The following is an 18307-nucleotide window of genomic DNA, read 5'->3' as shown; positions in this document are numbered from 1 at the left end:
TGAATCTTTGCACATGCATATGTCTTCTTCCCCGCTGCCCTGAATCCCACAGGCTACTAAGCACCTACTATGTGTTAAGCTTATGCAAGTGATTACCACACAATAGTTTCTTTCTTTTCCTCCCTCCCTTCCCCCCTTCCCCCTTCCCCCTCTTCCTTCCCCTTCCCCTTCTCCTTCCTTCCTTCCTGCCATCCTTCCTTCCTTCCTCTCTTTCTTTCTTTTTCTTTCTTTCTTTCTTTCTTTTTCTTTCTTTCTTTCTTTCTGATGGAGTCTTGCTCTGTCAGCCAGGCTGGAGCACAATAGCATGATCTCAGTTCACTGCAACCTCCCCCTCCTGGGTTCAAGCAATTCTCCTGCTTCAGCCTCCCAAGTAGCTGGGATGACAGGCGAGTGCCACCAGGCCCAGCTGATTTTTCTATTTTTAATAGAGACAGGGTTTCGCCATGTTGGCCAGGCTGGTCTCCAATTCCTGGCCTCAAGAGATCCACCTGCCTAGGCCTCCCAAAGTGCTGGGATTACAGACGTGAGCCACCGCACCTGGCCTCTTTCTTTTTTTAATCTTTCTTTCCTCCCTCCCTCCCTCCCTCCTTCCTTCCTTCCTTTTTTTCAGAGTCTCACTCTGTCACCCAGGCTGGAGTACAGTGGCACGATCTCGGCTTACTGCAGCCTCCGCCTCCCAGGTTCAACTGATTCTCCTGCCTCAGCCTCCTGAGTAGGTGGGACTACAGGCGCCCACCACCACGCCTGCCTGATTTTTGTATTTTTAATAGAGACAGGGTTTTGCCATATTGACCAGGCTGGTCTTGAACTCCTGGCCTCAACAGATCCGCCTGCCTCAGCCTCCCAAAGTGCTGGGATTACAGGCGTGAGCCACTGTGCCTGGCCTGTGTGCTTTTCTTTTTTGTGTGTGTGTGGTGGTGGTGGTGGTATTTTTTAGAGATGGGGTCTCACTGTGTAGTCCAGGCTGGTCTCCAAGCAATCTTCCCACCTCATCTTCTCGAGCAGCTAGGATTACAAGTGCGAGTCACCGCACCTGGCACCATATAATGTGATAAGCGCTCTTATCACATACACCACAGTCATATTGTGGGAATTCAGAGTGGAGGGGAAGACTCGTTCTCTCCAAGGGACTTGATCAGCGGGGAGAGAAGAGTTGATGGCTTCACAGAGGAAACGACGTTTGAGATGAGTTTTGAATGATTAGGAGTTTTCCAGTCAAAGGAGGGAAAGGTAACCTCAAATTACCTTTGGCTCTTCCACACCCCACAACTCAGACATGAAGTCCTGTTGTAGGTTCTACATCCAAAATGTCTCTCACACCTGTCTCCTCTTCATATTCCTCTGCCACTGTCCTAGTCCTACAGGCGCCACTTGGGCTATTGCAACAGCTCCATAACTGGTCTTTTTTTTTAGAGACAGGGGCTCACTATGTTGACCAGACTGGTCTCAAAGTCTTGGGTTCAAGGAATCCTTCCACCTCAGCCTCCCAAGTAGGTGGGACCACAGGTGTGCCACTGCACCTGGCAGTACCTGGTCAATCTGTCTCAGTCTTCAATCCCCAATCCAGTCTCCATGCAGCTGCTGGCTGACCTTCCAAACACACAAGTTTGAAGGTATCACCCCCGTCATACCTTTTTTTTTTTTTTTTGAGACAGAGTCGCTCTGTCACCCAGGCTGGAGTGCAGTGGCATGATCTCGGCTCATTGCAACCTCTGCCTCCCAGGTTCAAGCGATTCTTATGCCTCAGCCTCCCAAGTAGCTGAGATTACAGGCATGCGCCACCACACGGGGCTAATTTTTGTATTTTTGGTAGAGACGGGGTTTCACCATGTTGGCCAGGCTGGTCTCAAACTCCTGACCTCAAGTGATCCACCTGCCTCGGCCTCCCAAAGTGCTGGGATTACAGGCGTGAGCCACCGTGCCCGGCTTTTTTTTTTTTTTTTTTTTTTGTGATGGAGTCTCACTCACTCGGTCACTCAGGCTGGAGTGCAGTGGCGCGATCTCGGCTCACTGCAACCTCCACCTCCCGGATTCAAGCAATTCTCCCACCTCAGCCTCCTGAGTAGCTGGGACTATGGGCATGTGCCACCACGCCTGGCTAATTTTTGTATTTTTAGTAGAGACAGGGTTTCACCATGTTGGCCAGGATGGTCTCGAACTCCTGGCTTCAAGTGATCTGCCTGCTTTGGCTTCCCAAATTGCTGGGATTACAGGCAACAGCCACTGCGCCCAGCCAATTCCTGTCATATCTGTAGGGTATTTTTTGTCTGTTTTATTTGCCCCTTGCTGGAATGTCCCAATCCATTTTCCATTTGACCCTGTACATTCTCCCTGGCCTACTCCAGGAATCAACAGGAGCTTAGCTTGGTACGATTGTGTAGCCCCTTCTGCACCATAGGCCAGGTCTGGCATTTAAGTACTTTGGAATCAGTAAATGGAGCAAGCATTCCCCTCTAGCCCCTACTGTGTGCACCCAGGCTATCTGATTGAACATCTGAACCAGTTTGTGGTTGCCATGCCAATTCTCTATGGATACCACAGCTTGCTTTCAAACCCCAACTCAGCTGGCTGGAGGCCTTGATTACTCTCCTAGTTCATCTGCCTCTGTTCCTTTGCCCCCCAGCTCCTGGCATCTCTGTGCATAGACACCTCTAAAAGATCATAGACATTCCTAAAAGGACCAGTTCCATGAGATACAGCATGCAAGAGCTTCCTGTTTCTATGCCTTTTCTGCCCCCTGATCAGACCCCTTGAATATTGACCCTTAAATGAATCATGCTCAGGTTTGCAACCTCTCTTGGACTTTGCTGTTTGGACTGGTGTCCACTCCCTGGGGCAGCCAACACTATTATTGCCAAATTGTTTTAACTAGCTTCAGCCTACCTGAACCAGCCTCACTCCTTTCTGGCTCATTGAGAATTCTAGCATGTCGTAAGGCCATGGTCTCAGTGCTTATGATACTATCTTACCTTACTTTACCGTTAGTTCATAACCAGCTTTTGAACACATCTTGTCTGATTCTCAAAAAAGTTCTGTGAAAGAGGTAGAGAGGTTATTATTAACTCTCTATTGGAGATGAGGAAACAGACCTGGAGAGGGTAAATATCACGTGTCCAAGGGGACAGAGCTCATCAGAGGAGAACGAGGTCTCCTAATTCCAGTGTCCTCTTCATAACCCAGGTCACTCAGCACATTGAATTTCTACTGCGTGGCAGAGAGCATGCCTCATTTGCCTCTGTGTCTCTCTCTTATACTCTTGTGACAGAGCCTGATTTGAAAAGTCAGTCTTGGAGTCAGTCTAACTCTGCCTCCTACCTCCCTGAGACATTGTGTCCACCAGCTCCCCTCAAGGTTCCTACCTGGTTCATGGGACCCAAGAATCCTGTGTCTCCCACTTGGGCTGTAACACCCAGCCTGATAGCTTTATTGTCCCACCACTGCCCCCTGGAGAGGAAAGCCTTGATCTAGAGTTGGAGCCTCTTTCCAAGAGGGGATTGGTAGAATCTTTGAAGAGAAACTACATTTCTGATGTGATGGTGGGGGTTAGCATTTCTCAATGTGGAGAGGGCATGAGGTTCCCTGCTTCCGACCAGGACCAGGATGGAATTTTAAAAAGAAAATCTTTCTCCTGATGGCATGTTGTATGGAGAGGGGATGTGTTTGTTGTATTGTTGTGGGTGAAAAGGATGGATTTCGATAAGAAAAGGAATCTCTCTCACTGTGAGGGGGTGGGGACCTCTCCTCTGATGGAACATAATGTCAGTTTCTAAGGGGAAAGGAAATTTCTTGTAGGAAAGGAATGTTCCTCTTTTAAGGGAGAGGAAGCTCTCTCTCAGGGATTACTAAGTGTGGTGGAAAGGAATACTTACTCTCTCCTTTCTTTCTTTCAATTTTTTAAAAATAGAGATGGGAGGCCGGGCGTGGTGGCTCACACCTGTAATCCCAGCACTTTGGGAGGCCGAGGCGGGCAGATCACGAGGTCAGGAGATTGAGACCATCCTGGCTAACACAGTGAAACCCCGTCTCTACTAAAAATACAAAAAAAAATTAGCCAGGCGTGGTGGCGGGCGCCTGTTGTCCCAGCTACTCGGGAGGCTGAGGCAGGAGAATAGCGCGAACCCGGGAGGTGGAGCTTGCAGTGAGCCGAGATCGCGCCACTGTACTCCAGCCTGGGTGACAGAGCGAGACTCCGTCTCAAAAAAAAAAAAAAAAATAGAGATAGGATCTTGCTATGCTGTCCAGGCTAGTCTTGAACTCCTGGCCTCATGCAATCCTCTTGCTTCGGCCTCTAAAGGTCTCCTTTCCTTCCCTCCCTCCCTCCCTCTCTCCCTCCCTCCCTTCCTTCCTTCCTTTTCTTTCTTTGTTTCTTTCTTGACAAGGTCTCACTCTCTGGCCCAGGCTGGAGTGCAGTGGCGTGATCACAGCTGACTGCAGCTTCAACCTCCTCCTGGGCTCGAGTTATCCTCCCACCTCAGCATCCGAAATAGCTTGGGACTACAGGCACATGCCACCACACCTGACTAATTGTTTTATTTTATTTTTTTTGTAGAGATGGGGTCTCTCTATGTTGCTCAGACTGGTCTCAAACTCATGGGCTCAAGTGATTCTCTCCCCTTGGCCTTCCGAAGTGCTGGGACTACAGGCATGAGCCACCACATCCAGTCTTCCTTTTTTTTTTTTCTAAAGGAGAAATCTCAAATAAACAAAACTTCCATGCTTTCTCTCCAAAGAGGAAAAACTGTTTCAAGGGAGAACAATTCACATGAGATTGTGTCTGATTTTCTCTCCCTTTCTGATATCCAGCACTTCCTACATGGAGTCCACATACTCTGAGAGGGAGTGGCAAATATTTTCTCCTGTTCGGAGGTAAGGAAGCTGAGGAGGCAAACTTGCCATGGAGGAAACTTTTACTCTGAGAGGCTATTTGTGGGGGCAGTGACTCTAAGGAAACCCCTGTGAGGCTGGGGGAAGATAATGCACTGTTACTTGGGGAAGTCTTTCAGGAATCCCAGAAGCACAGAGTGTTGAAGGGAGCTGAGAGATGTGCTGGGCCAGTTCTCGTTTGCTCATAAGGAAGCTGAGGTTCGGGGAAGGGAATGCCCCGCTGCTAAGTGACAGCATCAGGACTCCAGCGCAGCTTTTCCAAGTCTCAGCCTGGGGCATTTCCTACCACAGCTGACAGGGGAGGGTGATGCTGGTGAGGAAACTGCTGCTATGAAATGTTTGACCTGTGTGGAGGCATCTCTGGAGTGGGAAGCATTGATTCCTGAGAGAAGGAAACTGGGAAAGAGGATGAAATTAGGGACTCTGTCCAGCTGAAAGGGGTCAGGGTCATCGTGCAACCCAACAGGTGGACTGTGGGACATCAGCTTGTAGGGGATGCTGAGTTTGGAGGGAGTAAGGAGATAGGTCTCCAGATGTGCGGGGGAGGGGCTCTCACCGAGGTACCCAGGGAATTGTGCCACTCTCTGGGGCAGGAGAAATTTCCCAATCATTTCTTGTCTCTTCAGAGGGAGTTGTCATTTTTAATCTTTTCAAAATCAGAGGAAGGAGGTATGTAAATTAAATCCCAATAAAGCTGTTATTAGACAATGAAAAAGACAAGAACCACAACAACAAAAGCAACAGGGAGGAATGGCTCCGGGGCTGGCTCTGCGGCCCAGAAGTGCAGTGATTTCCTCATTTGCAGCTTCAGCTACTCAAGTAACTACTTCTTTTGCCCTGTTCCTTTCTTAATCAGTAAAAAACCAAGGCCAGCTCATCCTGGGGGAGGTCAGAGGTTGCAGGAGAAAGAACTTGACAAACACACAAGCCACCTCTTCATTTACTGTAAAATCCTGTTTAATGTGTAACATTTCAGGCAGAGAGAGGCCTTGGGGACTAGAGGCAGAGGTGGCCTTGACCAACCCCCGCTCCAACTTATCCGCCTGCTTCTCTCTCCCTAACTCCCTCACCCCAGACACCTCCTCCTTTTCCTTGTGGCCAGCAAGCACTATTCCTCCTTTACTAGTGCTGGCCACCCTCCCTTCTCCACCCACATGTCCACAGCACCCCTGCCCTCTGCTCCTCTTACCCACATCCCTCCCCACTGATGTGACTCCAGAAACAGGGTATCTGACAGCACAGGGTTAAGATTAGTTTCATAATTGGAGACGCTGTCGGAGCATCCCATCTCTTGTCCCCAGTGGTCCCAGAGAGAGGGAGAGGGAAGAGGGAAGGGTGCAGGCAACAAGGGCAGCCCACACTCCCAGTAACCTTGAGCACTGGCATAGGTGGCCTCTAGCTCCCCACCCCTCCAGCTCCTCAAAAGGAAGGCCCCGGGAGGAAGGGAAGTAGCCAGGGAAGGAAGGTTTTGATCGAGTAATCCCCAGCAGGCAGAGGCCTGTGCACCGGCAGGGGAGAAGGAGGGGCTCGCCCAGGGCAGGGTCGGGGGTGGGATGGGAGGTTGCCTGGTATGTGGCATCAGCAGGCCGAGCAGCGGTCGCTCTTTTCAGCCAGCCCAGCCCCGGTGCCAGGGCTGCGGCGCAGTATGTCTTTCAGGGAGCCATCCTGCTCACTCAGCAGCTTGTTGATCTCATTCTGCTTGTATTCAGGTGAGAGGCGGTGGCCGAAGCCCGAGCCCTTGCGGGAGGGTGGATTGGAGCGGCGCTGGGCTCGGCGGGCACAGGCCCGGATGATGAGGTACACCACCTCAGCCACATTGAGGATGATGCAGATGCCAGAGGCGGCTAGCATGAAGACGGTGAAGACGGTTTTCTCGGTGGGGCGGGACACGAAGCAGTCCACTGTGTTGGGGCAGGGGTAGACGTCGCACTTGACCAGCCGCACCATGGCATAGCCAGGGTAGAGCAGATAAAAGACATACATGAAGACGGCCTCAAACAACAGCCGGAACACCACGCTGATGACATAGGTCCACCACAGTGTCCCTGAGATGTGGACCTTGTGCCTCTTCACCTCCTCCAGGTGTAGGGGGTCCCCATGGCCCTCAAGCCGTAGCATTTTCTTCTCTATGTGTTGCTGGTGAGCCACGTGCATGGCCACGAGGAGAGCTGGGGTGGAAACTAGGATGAGCTGCAGGGACCACAGCCGCACATGGGAGATGGGGAAGAATTGGTCATAGCAAACGCTGTTGCAGCCAGGCTGGAGTGTGTTGCAGATGAAGGAGGATTTCTCATCACCCCACACACTCTCTGCAGCCACCACCAGCACCATGATTCTGAAGATGAAGATGACCGAGAGCCATACTCGGCCAATGGCAGTAGAATGCCGGTTCACGCCACTGAGCAAGGTGTACAAACCTGTCCAGTTCATCCTGCCTCATTCACACCTGCAAAACACCAGCCATGAAGCAAGCTGTCAGAAAGCTGGGGTGGAAAGTCGGGCGCCATAGCACTGCCTGCACACCCCCCCTCAACTCTTCCAAGAGCCAGTAGCAGGAAAGGAAGGATGGTCATGTCTTTCCTCGTCACCCCATCTCCCTTGCCAGCTTCTCCTCCTCCTCACTCACTTGACTTGACCTCCCTGAGCCCCATCCCCCTTCTTCGCTTTCATCCAACATTCTTTTCCCGCCAGCCCCTTTCTTTGCCAAGCCCATCTTGTTCCGATATCAGCCATCCCCTATGGCTCCCTGTCCCCTAGCTCCTTAACTCCAGACCTGGGGCAAACTCAACAAAGCCCTCTTACCTTGGGGAGCGCCTATCCCTGAGGCCACCCAGACAGGTCCCCTATGGTCTCATGTCTGTGCAGGGGGAGTGGTCCCTGGGCTCCGCGCCTGCGTCCCAATTCATCACCGCCCGGTGCTGGGGAGTCATATGCTGCTTTATACCCAGTGTCTGCACAATGAGACCTTTGTGGGGCTCTGAACAACGCCCTTTAGAATTCAGATCAAACGCCCTGACTTCCGCCCACCCTACACACAGAGCACTTGTGTCCCAGCGCCGGACACCCAGCCTGCACCCACCTGTTCTGTGCCCGCCCGGTCCATCGCCGCACCCGCCCCATAGCCCCACCAGAAGAATGGCCACGGGGGGGCGGGGGGAGGGAGATAAAACACAGGCAGGTGGATGTGAAGAGGGGACCCCAGGGGACCCAGAGGCTCTGGGCTGAGGCCCTCCCCCATGGCCCCGTCAGAAGCTTAAGGTCACCAGGATTTTCCCTGAGGCTTAGATCCTCTCCGGAATATGGAGAGGAAAGAGGACAGGAAAGAGAGCTCATTTATGAAGCCACAAACTGTGCTGAGCGTTGTTCCATACATTTTTTCTTTCGACCCATTTAGGAAGCCTGTTATCCCATTTTCCAGATGAAGAAGCTGAAGCTCAGATAAGTAACTCCTCAAGGTCACACTGTTCCAAAGCGGTAGGATAGGTAGGATAGGTAGAATGTATCTGAGACAGAAGTCTTTCTACAGCAGGCTCCCTGTGCTTCTGCAGATAGTGTCTGTAGAAAGCAAAGTCTAACCATTAAAAAAAAAAAAAAAAAAAAAAAAAGGCCGGGCGCCGTTGCTCACGCCTGTAATCCCAGCACTTTAGGAGGCTGAAGTGGGCAGATCACTTGAGGTCAGGAGATCAAGATCATCCTGGCTAACAAGGTGAAACCCCATCTCTACTAAAAATACAAAAAATTAGCCGTGTGTGGTGGCGCATGCCTGTAATCCCAGCTGCTGGGTGGGAGAATCACTGGAACCCAGGAGGCAGAGGTTGCAGTGAGCCAAGATTGCACCACTGCACTCCAGTCCGGGCGACAGAGCAAGACTCCGTCTCAAAAAAAAAAAAAAAAAAAAAAATCTTCTCAGGAAAAGATAACAAAGTTGCTTTGGGGGAATAAATGGTCTGTCAAACCCAAGATCTCTTCTTTTTCTCCCTAATGCTGTGGGTTGTTTTTTATTAGAGAGTGGGGACAAGGTCTGGCTATATCACTAAGGCTAGAGTGCAGTGGCACAATCACTGCTCACTGCAGCCTTGACCTCCTGGGCTCCAGCGATCCTCCCACCTCAGCCTCTCAATTAGCTGGGACCACAGGTATGTGTCACCATGCCCAGCTAATTTTTCAATTTTTTTTTTGTAGAGATGGGGGGCTTGCTATGTTGCCCAGGCTGGTCTTGAACTCCTGGGCTCAAGCGATCTTCCCACTTTTGCCTCCCAAAGTGTTGGGATTACAGGTGTGAGCCACCTTGAGCAGTCCCCAATGCTGTTGTTGACCTATAGGGTCTGTCTGAGACCCCATTGCTGCCCAGCCCCCAACCCCAAGTGCATATTGCAACCTCGTGGTTTCAGGAGCTTGCCAGTTGCTCTAGGGAGGAAATTCTCCTCTATCCCTTAGGCAGGCTAAGAAGGCTTCTCCCACCTCTTGCCACTTCTGCCATTAAGTTGCAAGGAGATCATACTAGCAGCAGGAAACTGAATGTGAGGAGGACATGCAGCCCTGGACCATAGGAGGTGCAGTGATCCCTGGAATCATTTCCTGACCCCAGTGCATGCTCCACAGCAGAGCAAGTGGTTGTGCTCCACAGCAGAGCAAGTGGTTGTGGAAGAAGCCTCATATTCAGCCCTGGGTGGTCCTCTATGCTGTAGAGGAAAGGGGTGGGGTAACAGCAACTGCAAAAGTTGGGAAATGGGATGAAAGAATCTGGGGAAAGAAGGACAGTCCACAGGACATAGGTTACTTCTCAGAACAAGGTTTCTTCATTTAGCTAAATAAATAAATAAATAAATAAATAAAAAGTCTTAGTGAGTTCATGTCATGTGCCAACCAGCATGGGGAAGCAGGGCTATGGGTGCCCTTTCTCCCAAGCCTGGGATTCTATATGCAAAGCTGCTGCACTAGGCACCACAGTTAGCCATAAAGAAATGCTTCAGGGGCTGGGCAAGGTGGCTCACGCCTGTAATCCCAACACTTTGGGAGGCCAAGGCGGGCGGATCACGAGGTCAGCAGATTGAGGCCAACATGGTGAAACCTCGTCTCTACTAAAATTACAAAAATTAGCTGGGTGTAGTGGCATGCACCTGTAATCCCAGCTACTCGGGAGGCTGAGGCAGGAGAATTGCTTGAACCCAGGAGGCGGAGATTGCAGTGAGCCGAGATTGCGCCACTGCACTCCAGCCTGGTGACAGAGCGAGACTCCGTCTCAAAAAAAAAAAAAAAAAGAAAGAAAGAAACAAAGAAAGAAAAGAAATGCTTCAGGTGGTGAGATGTGTTACACTCTAGAACAGGTGGCCAGAGAATTATTAAGAATAACCGGCTGGGTGCAGGGGCTCATGCCTGCAATCCCAGCACTTTGGGAGGCTTAGGCGGGCAGATCACTGAGGGGTTCAAGTCCAGCCTGACCAACATGGTGAAACCCCGTCTGTACTAAAAATACAAAAATTAGCTGGGTGTGGTGGCGGGCACCCGTAATCCCTGCTACTCAGGAGGCTGAGGCAGGAGAATTGTTAGAACCCAGTAGGCAGAGGTTGCAGTGAGTGGAGATCCCGTCACTGCACTCCAGCCTGGGGGAAAGAGTGAGACTCCGTCTCGGAAAAGACGAACAAACAAACAAACAAACAAACAAACAAAACCTAGGCCAGGCGCAGTGGCTCACGCCTCGAATCCCAGCACTTTGGGAGGCTGAGGTGGGTGGATTGCTTGAGCCCAGGAGTTTGAGACCATCATGGGCAACATAGCGTGACCCTCGTCTCTATTATATTTAAAAAAAAAAAAAAAAAAAAGGCCGGGCACAGTGGCTCACGCCTGTAATCCCAGCACTTTGGGAGGCAGAGGCAGGTGGATCACGAGGTCAGGAGATCGAGACCATCCTGACTAACATGGTGAAACCCCGTCTCTACTAAATATACAAAAAATTAGCCAGGTGTCTCAAATTAGCCGGCTGTCTCAAAAAAAAAAAAAAAAAAAAAAAAAAAAAAGGCCAGGCACAGTGGCTCACGCCTGTAATCCCAGCACTTTGGGAGGCAGAGGCTGGTGGATTACCTGAGGTCAGGAGTTCGAGACCAGCCTGACCAACATGGTGAAACCATGTCTCTACTAAAAATACAACAATTAGCTGGGCGTGGTGGCGCATGCCTGTAGTTCCAGCTACTCAGGAGGCTGAGGCAGGAGAATCGCTTGAACCCGGGAGGCAGATGTTGTAGTGAGCTGAGATCCCACCACTGCAGTCCAGGCTGAGTGACAGAACGAGACTCTGTCTCTTAAAAAAAAAAAGAATAAAAGAAATAATAATAATAATAAAAGAATAACCTGGCCAGGTTATTCTTTTTTTTTTTTTTTTTTTTTTTTTTTTGAGAGGGAGTCTCGCTCTGTCGCCCAGGCTGGACTGCAGTGGCGCGATCTCAGCTCACTGCAAGCTCCGCCTCCCAGGTTCACGCCATTCTCCTGCCTCCGCCTCCCGAGTAGCTGGGACTACAGGCGCCCGCCACCACGCCTGGCTAATTTTTTTTTGTATTTTTAGTAGAGACGGGGTTTCACCATGTTAGCCAGGATGGTCTCGATCTCCTGACCTCGTGATCCACCTGCCTCAGCCTCCCTAAGTGCTGGGATTATAGGCATGAGCCACCGCGCCTGGCCCCTGGCCAGGTTATTCTTAGGCAACATATGGAGACCCTCGTCTCTTAAAAAAAAAATTAAAAGGAGGCAGAGGTAGGAGTATCGCTTGAGTCTAGGAGTTCAAGACCAGCCATAGGCAACATAGTGAGACCCCATCTCTACAAAAAAAGAAACACAAAAATTATCCAGGCATGGTGGCTGGTGCCATTCACCCATAGTCCTAGCTACTTAAGAGGCTGTGGCAGGCAGATCTCTTGAGTCCAAGAGGTCGAGACTGCAGTGAGCTTCAGTTGCGCCAACTGCACTCCAGCCTGTCTCAGAAAATAATAATAATAATAATAATAAGACCCCCCAACATTGTAGCATTTTTATTAAAAAAAAATTTACTGAGTACCTGTTATATGCCAGGCCCCTGCACATGCACTGTCATTTAATCCTTAAAAGAACTTTTTGAGGTAAGTGTTGCTTTATCCTCATATCACAGATGAGCAAACAGAGGCAAAGAAAGGTGAAAGGACTTATCTAAGAGTCACATAGTCAGTAACTGGTAGAGCTGGGATTTGAACCAGGTCAAGCTGACTCCAGAACACACTTTTTTTTTTTTTTTTTTTGAGACGGAGTCTAGCTCAGTCACCCAGGCTGGAGTGCAGTGGCGCGATCTCGGCTCACTGCAAGCTCCGCCCCCTGGGTTCACGCCATTCTTCTGCCTCAGCCTCTTGAGTAGCTGGGACTACAGGGACCCCCGCAACCACGCCCGGCTAATTTTTTTGTATTTTTAGTAGAGATGGGGTTTCACCGTGTTAGCCAGGATGGTCTTGATCTCCTGACCTCGTGATCCGCCCGCCTCGGCCTCCGAAAGTGCTGGAATTACAGGCGTGAGCCACCGTGCCTGGCCACACACTTTTTTTTTTCTTTTGAGACAGGGTCTCACTCTGTAGCCCAGGCTGAAGTGCAGTGGCGCGATCTCGGCTCACTGCAACCTCCGCCTCCCGGGTTCAAGTGATTCTCGCAGAGCACATACTCTTTCCCATAAACTCTACTTGGCTACAGGTATAACTTTTCTTTCTGTGGGTACTTTTTAGGAACAGGGAGATTCAACAACAAAAAAAAGGAACAGGGAGATTCAAAACTGCTATGTCTTATTTTCTTTTAGCCCCTTCTCCCCTTTCCTATCAATTGACAACTCTTTCTTTTCTTTTTTTTTGAGATGGAGTCTTGCTCTGTCACCCAGGCTGGAGTACAGTGGCACGCTCTCTGCTCACTGCAACCTCCGCCTCCTGGGTTCAAACGATTCTCCTGCCTCAGCCTCCCGAGTAGCTGGGATTACAGGTGCGTGTCACCACACCTGGCTAATTTTTGCATTTTTAGTAGAGATGGTGTTTTACCATGTTGGCCAGGCTGGTCTCGAAGTCCTGACCTCAGGTAATCCTGCTGCCTCAGCCTCCCAAAGTGCTGGGATTACAGGCGTGAGCCACTGTGCCTGGCCCAGCTCTTTTTTTTCTAAGGTACTTTTGTTGTAGCAATTGACAACTCTTTCCCTCTCCTTCTGTCCCAGGATTTTCTGCTGCCTCTTGATTTGGTCTGCTTTTCCTTTCCTTACCTTTCTTGGGCTGCTTCCTCAAACTGCAAAGCAAACCTTAGCTGTTCTCTTTTCTCTGCCCTTCAGGGGTGTGCCACAGACATCCTGGCCACCCCTGAGTTTCTAGGTTCTTGTAACTCCCCGCCTTTTTTCTTCTTGAGTCTTCTGGGACATAGCCAGTAGCTCCCTGTGGGGCCTCTAAGGACCCTTGTCTGGGTGCTGTGATCTCAATTTTTGCTGTTACCTTTGGAAGGAGAACTGATCCTTATGTCAATATCAATGCCTCAAGGATTTCATTCTAAAAACATCCAGGGGAGTGACCTGATTTTGAAATCCAAACTGTTTTTGTGACTTCGGGTTAAAGTCCCCGTATTGATATCCTCGGTGTTGCTGCACGCGTGTTTTGCTCTCATGTTTAATTAGACAGGACTTCTCTGGCCTTGTCAGGCTCTGGCCCTGTCCCCAGATTTAGATTTGCCCTAGCACTCAAGCACAGTGCAAAATCAGGTGATCTCACTTAGTCCTTACAGCAGTCCTGTAATATTATCCCCATTTTTCAGACAAGGAAGTTGAGGCTCAGAGAGGTTAAGAAACTTGCCTCAACGGCAATTGCACTGCTGCTAAATGGTAGAATCAAGTTCCAAGTTTATTTTCTTACCTCAAAATCTTTGTATATGGCGCTGCTTATGGCGGCCTCTCTTCCTTTAAGGAGTTTGCATTCTGAGACCAGGCCTACTATTCAAAAACCTATACACTTTCCTGCGTGTGCTGGCGCACGCACACACACACACACACACACACACACACACACACACACACACATTCGTCTAGTCTGTCTCTGTCTCTCTCTGTTTCTGCCCCCACCTCCTCCCTATCCTTCCAACTACAGGAAAATCCTTGTGATTTGGGGTTTGGGGAAGAGGGGTGGGCTGGGATGGATGAGGTTACATTCAGCCTCGGACTCCATGCTCCCTCCCCCATTTCGCAGGCAGTCACTGGTCAGGAAGGGACATGGGGCTTTCTTTGAGATTTCCTTAGGAATTTCTGGCTGCCTTCATCAGTTTGGTGTGGCTAAGGCCAAACTCCTCCAGCTCTCTTCCCCTTCCCCTGCTTCTCTCTCTTGCCTCCACCCTGCAGTTCTGCAGTATCTCAGTCACTGGACTTAGCCTCTCCACCCTGCCATACATATTCCGTGGCCAGGCTTGGGTCAGGTCCAGTCTAGCTCATTCCAATTTGTTCTTTCCCCCTCTCTGCTGCGGTCTTTTCAGAGAGCTTCTGCTCATGCCAGCTCCCTTCCCCATTGTTTGGACGCTACTCCCTTACTCCTCCATCACCCACCTGACTTCCTGTTGCTCTCTGCTTGGGTTATTATAACAGCTGCCATTTATGGAGTGCCCCCTGTGTGTATATTCACAGACTCTCACGCTCACAACAACCCCGTGAGCCAGGAGCTATTGTCTTCAACTCACAGGTGAGGCAATGAAGGCTAACAGAAGCTGAGTAACTTACTACACAGGTGGTAAGCAGGTGCTGGAGCTCAGAGTAGGAATCGTATTGGCCCCTCACCCAAGCCTGGGTCCCTTTTCCATTGCCAGGCTGCATTCTAATCTATACTTCTCTCCATTAAAACCCCTCTTGTCTGTATTCTCCTCTCCTCATTTCATTTTCTAAGTTTACACATTCTGCTGTGCCATTCCCAACAGCTGCAACAACTTTCAAACAGCTGGGGAACACCCCTCCTTTAGATCTCCAAACCGGCCGGGCGTGGTGGCTCATGCCTGTAATCCCAGCACTTTGGGAGGCCGAAGCGGGCAGATCACCTGAGGTTGGGAGTTTGAGACCAGCCTGACCAACATGGAGAAACCCCGTCTCTACTAAAAATACAAAATTAGCCAGGCATGGTGGTGCATGCCTGTAATCCCAGCTACTCGGGAGGCTGAGGCAGGAGAATCGCTTGAACCCAGGAGGCAGAGGTTGCAGTGAGCCGAGATTGCGCCATTGCACCCCAGCCAGGGCAACAAGAGTGAAAGTCCGTCTCAAAAAAAAAAAATCTCCAAACCATCAATTACTCCAAGTTCAGCTTGAGTCAGTCTGCCTCCTTCAAGAAAGTGGAAACACACGCTCCCAAATCCTTGGCCCTGTTGGCTAGCCCTCTGCAGCCCGCTGAGCAGGCTTTATTCATCCACTCGCAGCCCCGTGTTGGGTGCATGCCTGGCTTGCCTTGTAATCAAGGAAGGAAAACAGCACCTGGCAGTGCCCAACATTCCCACTAAACCCTAACCCTGTGTGGCAGGAAATGTCTCAGAGAGACAAACTTGGCCACCTTGCACCTAGGGGGTCCCTCAAGTCTTCCTGAGAATCTGGCCCTATGGGAATAAGGGGAATCTTTGGCCAGAGGAAAAAAAGTGAGAGGAAAAGCAATGTTGAACCTGGAAAGAGGCTGCAGAGAGAGGCTAAGCAAGTCTGGCACCTGGCAGAAGGGGCCTCACCCCAGCTTCAGAGGGAAGCATGGAAGGGACCTAAGTGGCTGAAGGCGGAGGTCAGTAGAAGGCAAGACCCGGCCCCTATTTCCGGCCCACTGTGCCACATCAGCCCTCCCTGGCCCACCTCCCTCAGCCCCCAGTCTCCTCACCTCCCTGTCACTGCCACACCTGGCTGCTGCTGCCCTTTCCCAGAGAATGTCTGCAGGCGTGTCTGCCCTATGCCACCAGGTACTGTCAGCCCAGCCCAGGGGAGGGACAACGAACCCAGGGCCAGAGCCAGAAATGGCCCACAGCCCAAGAGGAACCAGACAAACATTAACCAGCCCCACCTCCTCCCACATACAATCATTAAACAAGATTGATCCTCTGAGCTCCCTATGGGTTTGGAGAGACAGATCACATAGCCTGGAGTCACTGCCTTGTCCCAGAGGAAGAGAGGCATCATTGTCATCCACCCATGTTTAGTCTCTCTGGGAGACTGAGCTGGACCTGTGCTCCTCAGCATCCCTCAGGCTTCCCCCATGCTCTGGCCTTAGGCAGATCCACAGTGCGGGCAAGCTGCAGAGAGGGATCCTGTACAGGCTGCCATCCTGGTCAACCCTTCTAGCTCCCAGCCTCTAAAACTGTATGACAGGGCCGGGCATGGTGGCTCATGCCTGTAATCCCAGCACTTTGGCCAAGGCGGGAGGATCACTTGAAGCCAGGAGTTTGAGACCAGCCTGGGCAACATAGTAAGACCCCATCTCTACAAAAAGTATAAATAAATAAACACATTAGATGACAATGGGGAGGAAAAAGCCATGGGTGATGCCTGCTGGCACCTGAGGTCAAGGTGGGAGCTGGCAGTGCTTCCCACCCATACGGCAGTACCAGGGTGCCCTTCGGCCACTTGCTTATTGTCCACATCCTGAGTGGCTGGGGACGGACCCAAGTATTTCTAATCCTATCCCAGAACCCTAAAACCTCAGAAATTGCTTTCTACCCTCAAGGCCAAGGCAGTTGAACTGCAAAGTGTATCGTGTGCAGTAATGAATCTTGGCAATCATTAAGGTAAACAGAGACTGTCAACCATTAACTGAGGGATCAGTCTAGTTTCAAGGTCTGCACCACTGACGGCTTACCTGAAGACCCTGCTGGGTTCTGTGGCCTGAATGGCAGTGGAGAAACAAGGGAAGTTAGCAGAGAAACTGGCCCTCTGCCTTCTGTTCTTCACTCCAGCTTGAGCTCACTGCTAGAAAGGGAGCCAGGGCCTCAGCTTCCCTTAGCCAAACCTGGGCATATGGATATATCAATCCATGAGTATTGGACACCTACTAGGAACCCAGCATAGGGCTACGTGCTGGGTGCAGGTGGCAAAGGAGGTGAAAACATCCCAACTGTTCATAAGAGATTTATCAACTTCTTTTTTTTGAGACTCAGTCTCACTCTGTCACCCAGGCTAGAGTGCAGTGGCGCAATCTTGGCTCACTGCAACCTCCGCCTCCTGGGTTCAAGCGATTCTTCTGCCTCAGCCTCACGAGTAGCTGGGATTACAGGCGCCTAGCTAATTTTTGTATTTTTAGTAGAGATGGGGTTTCACCACGTTGGCCAGGCTGGTCTCGAACTCCTGACCTCAAGTGATCTGCCCGCCTCAGCCTCCCAAAGCACTGGGATTACAGGTGTGAGCTATCATGCCCTGCCGAACTTCTGGAGGAGAGGGGACCAAGACCCAATAAATTGTTGTGAAAAATATCAGTGCGTATTCAATCGTGTGTTTCTAACTTTGATTCCTGAGAGAGTCCAGAGAAGGGAATGATGAGAATAAACTGAAGTAATCAGGGAAGGCTTCCTAGAGGAAGTGAGGTTTGAGTGGAGAAGTAAAAGACAGGTAGGAGCTGGAAGGGGAAGGACCGGGTTAGCATTCCAGGGAGGAGGAACAGTGTGAGTGAAGGCACAGAGTAGGAACGAGCAAGGCATATCTGGGAGCCAGTAAGGAGGCAGGACAGTGTTGAGGGGCTGTGGAGGAAACTGTCAGTCAGTTAAGAGGCTTAGAGTATGGAGGACATTTAAAGCCAGATAGGGAATCCTTTAGTGGTGCCTGGTAAACTTGGTAAAAGGCAAAACTGAGCTGGACATCATGGTGGGTGGGGGACAGGCTGAACACCATTCTTCCCGCTGAGAGTACAAGTTGTAGTGGATAGAGAGGACTACCGTTTCCCATGTACTTAATGCATTAAAGGCAATGTTCAAATTGTTTTGTATTACTTTGTTTGATCTTCAAAATAACCCTACAAAGTAGGCACTATTAATATTCTCATGTTACAGGGGAATTAAGGCACACAGAGGTTAAGTGACATAATTGAGGTTAGCCGGCTACTGGTAAATAACAAAGCTGGATTTGAACCCAGGCAGTCTGGTTCCAGAACTTGTTCACTTGGCCACTGTATCACAGCTGATGAGCTCTACAAGGTCCCACTGATAATCTGAGTTAGAGGTGGTCCCTGACTCCAGAAGATTCTAAGCTAACAGGACAGATAGAGACACTCACCTGAGTAACTACAAGGGAGTTTCTCCTAAATGCCATATGCAGATATGAGATGCCAGAAGTTCAGACGCAGAAGAAAAGGGTAGGTTTAACAGAAAGGCAGAGTTGGACGTGGGTCATAAAGGAGATGGAGGGACAAACATTTCAGGTGACAGGAAGCTGTGAGCTGTGTTTGGGGAACGG

The 18307-nt window shown here is 50.4% G+C and overlaps 1 protein-coding gene across 3 annotated transcripts; it reads right to left on the bottom strand.

Moving 5' to 3' along the window:
• Positions 1-5819: 5819 nt before the first annotated feature.
• On the bottom strand, positions 5820-15856 carry GJB1 (gap junction protein beta 1). 3 transcript variants are annotated; one of them, XM_054676304.2, is made up of 2 exons: positions 15750-15856; positions 5820-7330 (listed from the first exon to the last, which is right to left on the bottom strand). In XM_054676304.2, exon 2 carries the CDS (start codon positions 7312-7314, stop codon positions 6463-6465), a length of 852 nt encoding a protein of 283 aa, XP_054532279.1. In that variant the 5' UTR covers positions 7315-7330; positions 15750-15856; the 3' UTR covers positions 5820-6462. The 3 variants fall into 3 exon arrangements, with proteins under 3 accessions (XP_054532279.1, XP_054532280.1, XP_521117.1); XM_054676305.2 differs by lacking the exon at positions 15750-15856 and adding an exon at positions 13139-13281; XM_521117.9 differs by lacking the exon at positions 15750-15856 and adding an exon at positions 7687-7810.
• Positions 15857-18307: the final 2451 nt, after the last annotated feature.

This window comes from Pan troglodytes, chromosome X, assembly GCF_028858775.2.
Source record: "Pan troglodytes isolate AG18354 chromosome X, NHGRI_mPanTro3-v2.0_pri, whole genome shotgun sequence".
Lineage (NCBI taxonomy): Eukaryota > Metazoa > Chordata > Mammalia > Primates > Hominidae > Pan > Pan troglodytes.
The sequence above is the reverse complement of the archived record's forward strand: the minus strand, read 5'-3'. Positions and strand labels throughout refer to the sequence as shown.

What these genes read in the sequence shown, in the direction of transcription:
- GJB1 (XM_054676304.2), bottom strand. Translation starts at nt 7,314, where the DNA reads ATGAACTGGACAGGTTTGTACACCTTGCTCAGTGGCGTGAACCGGCAT.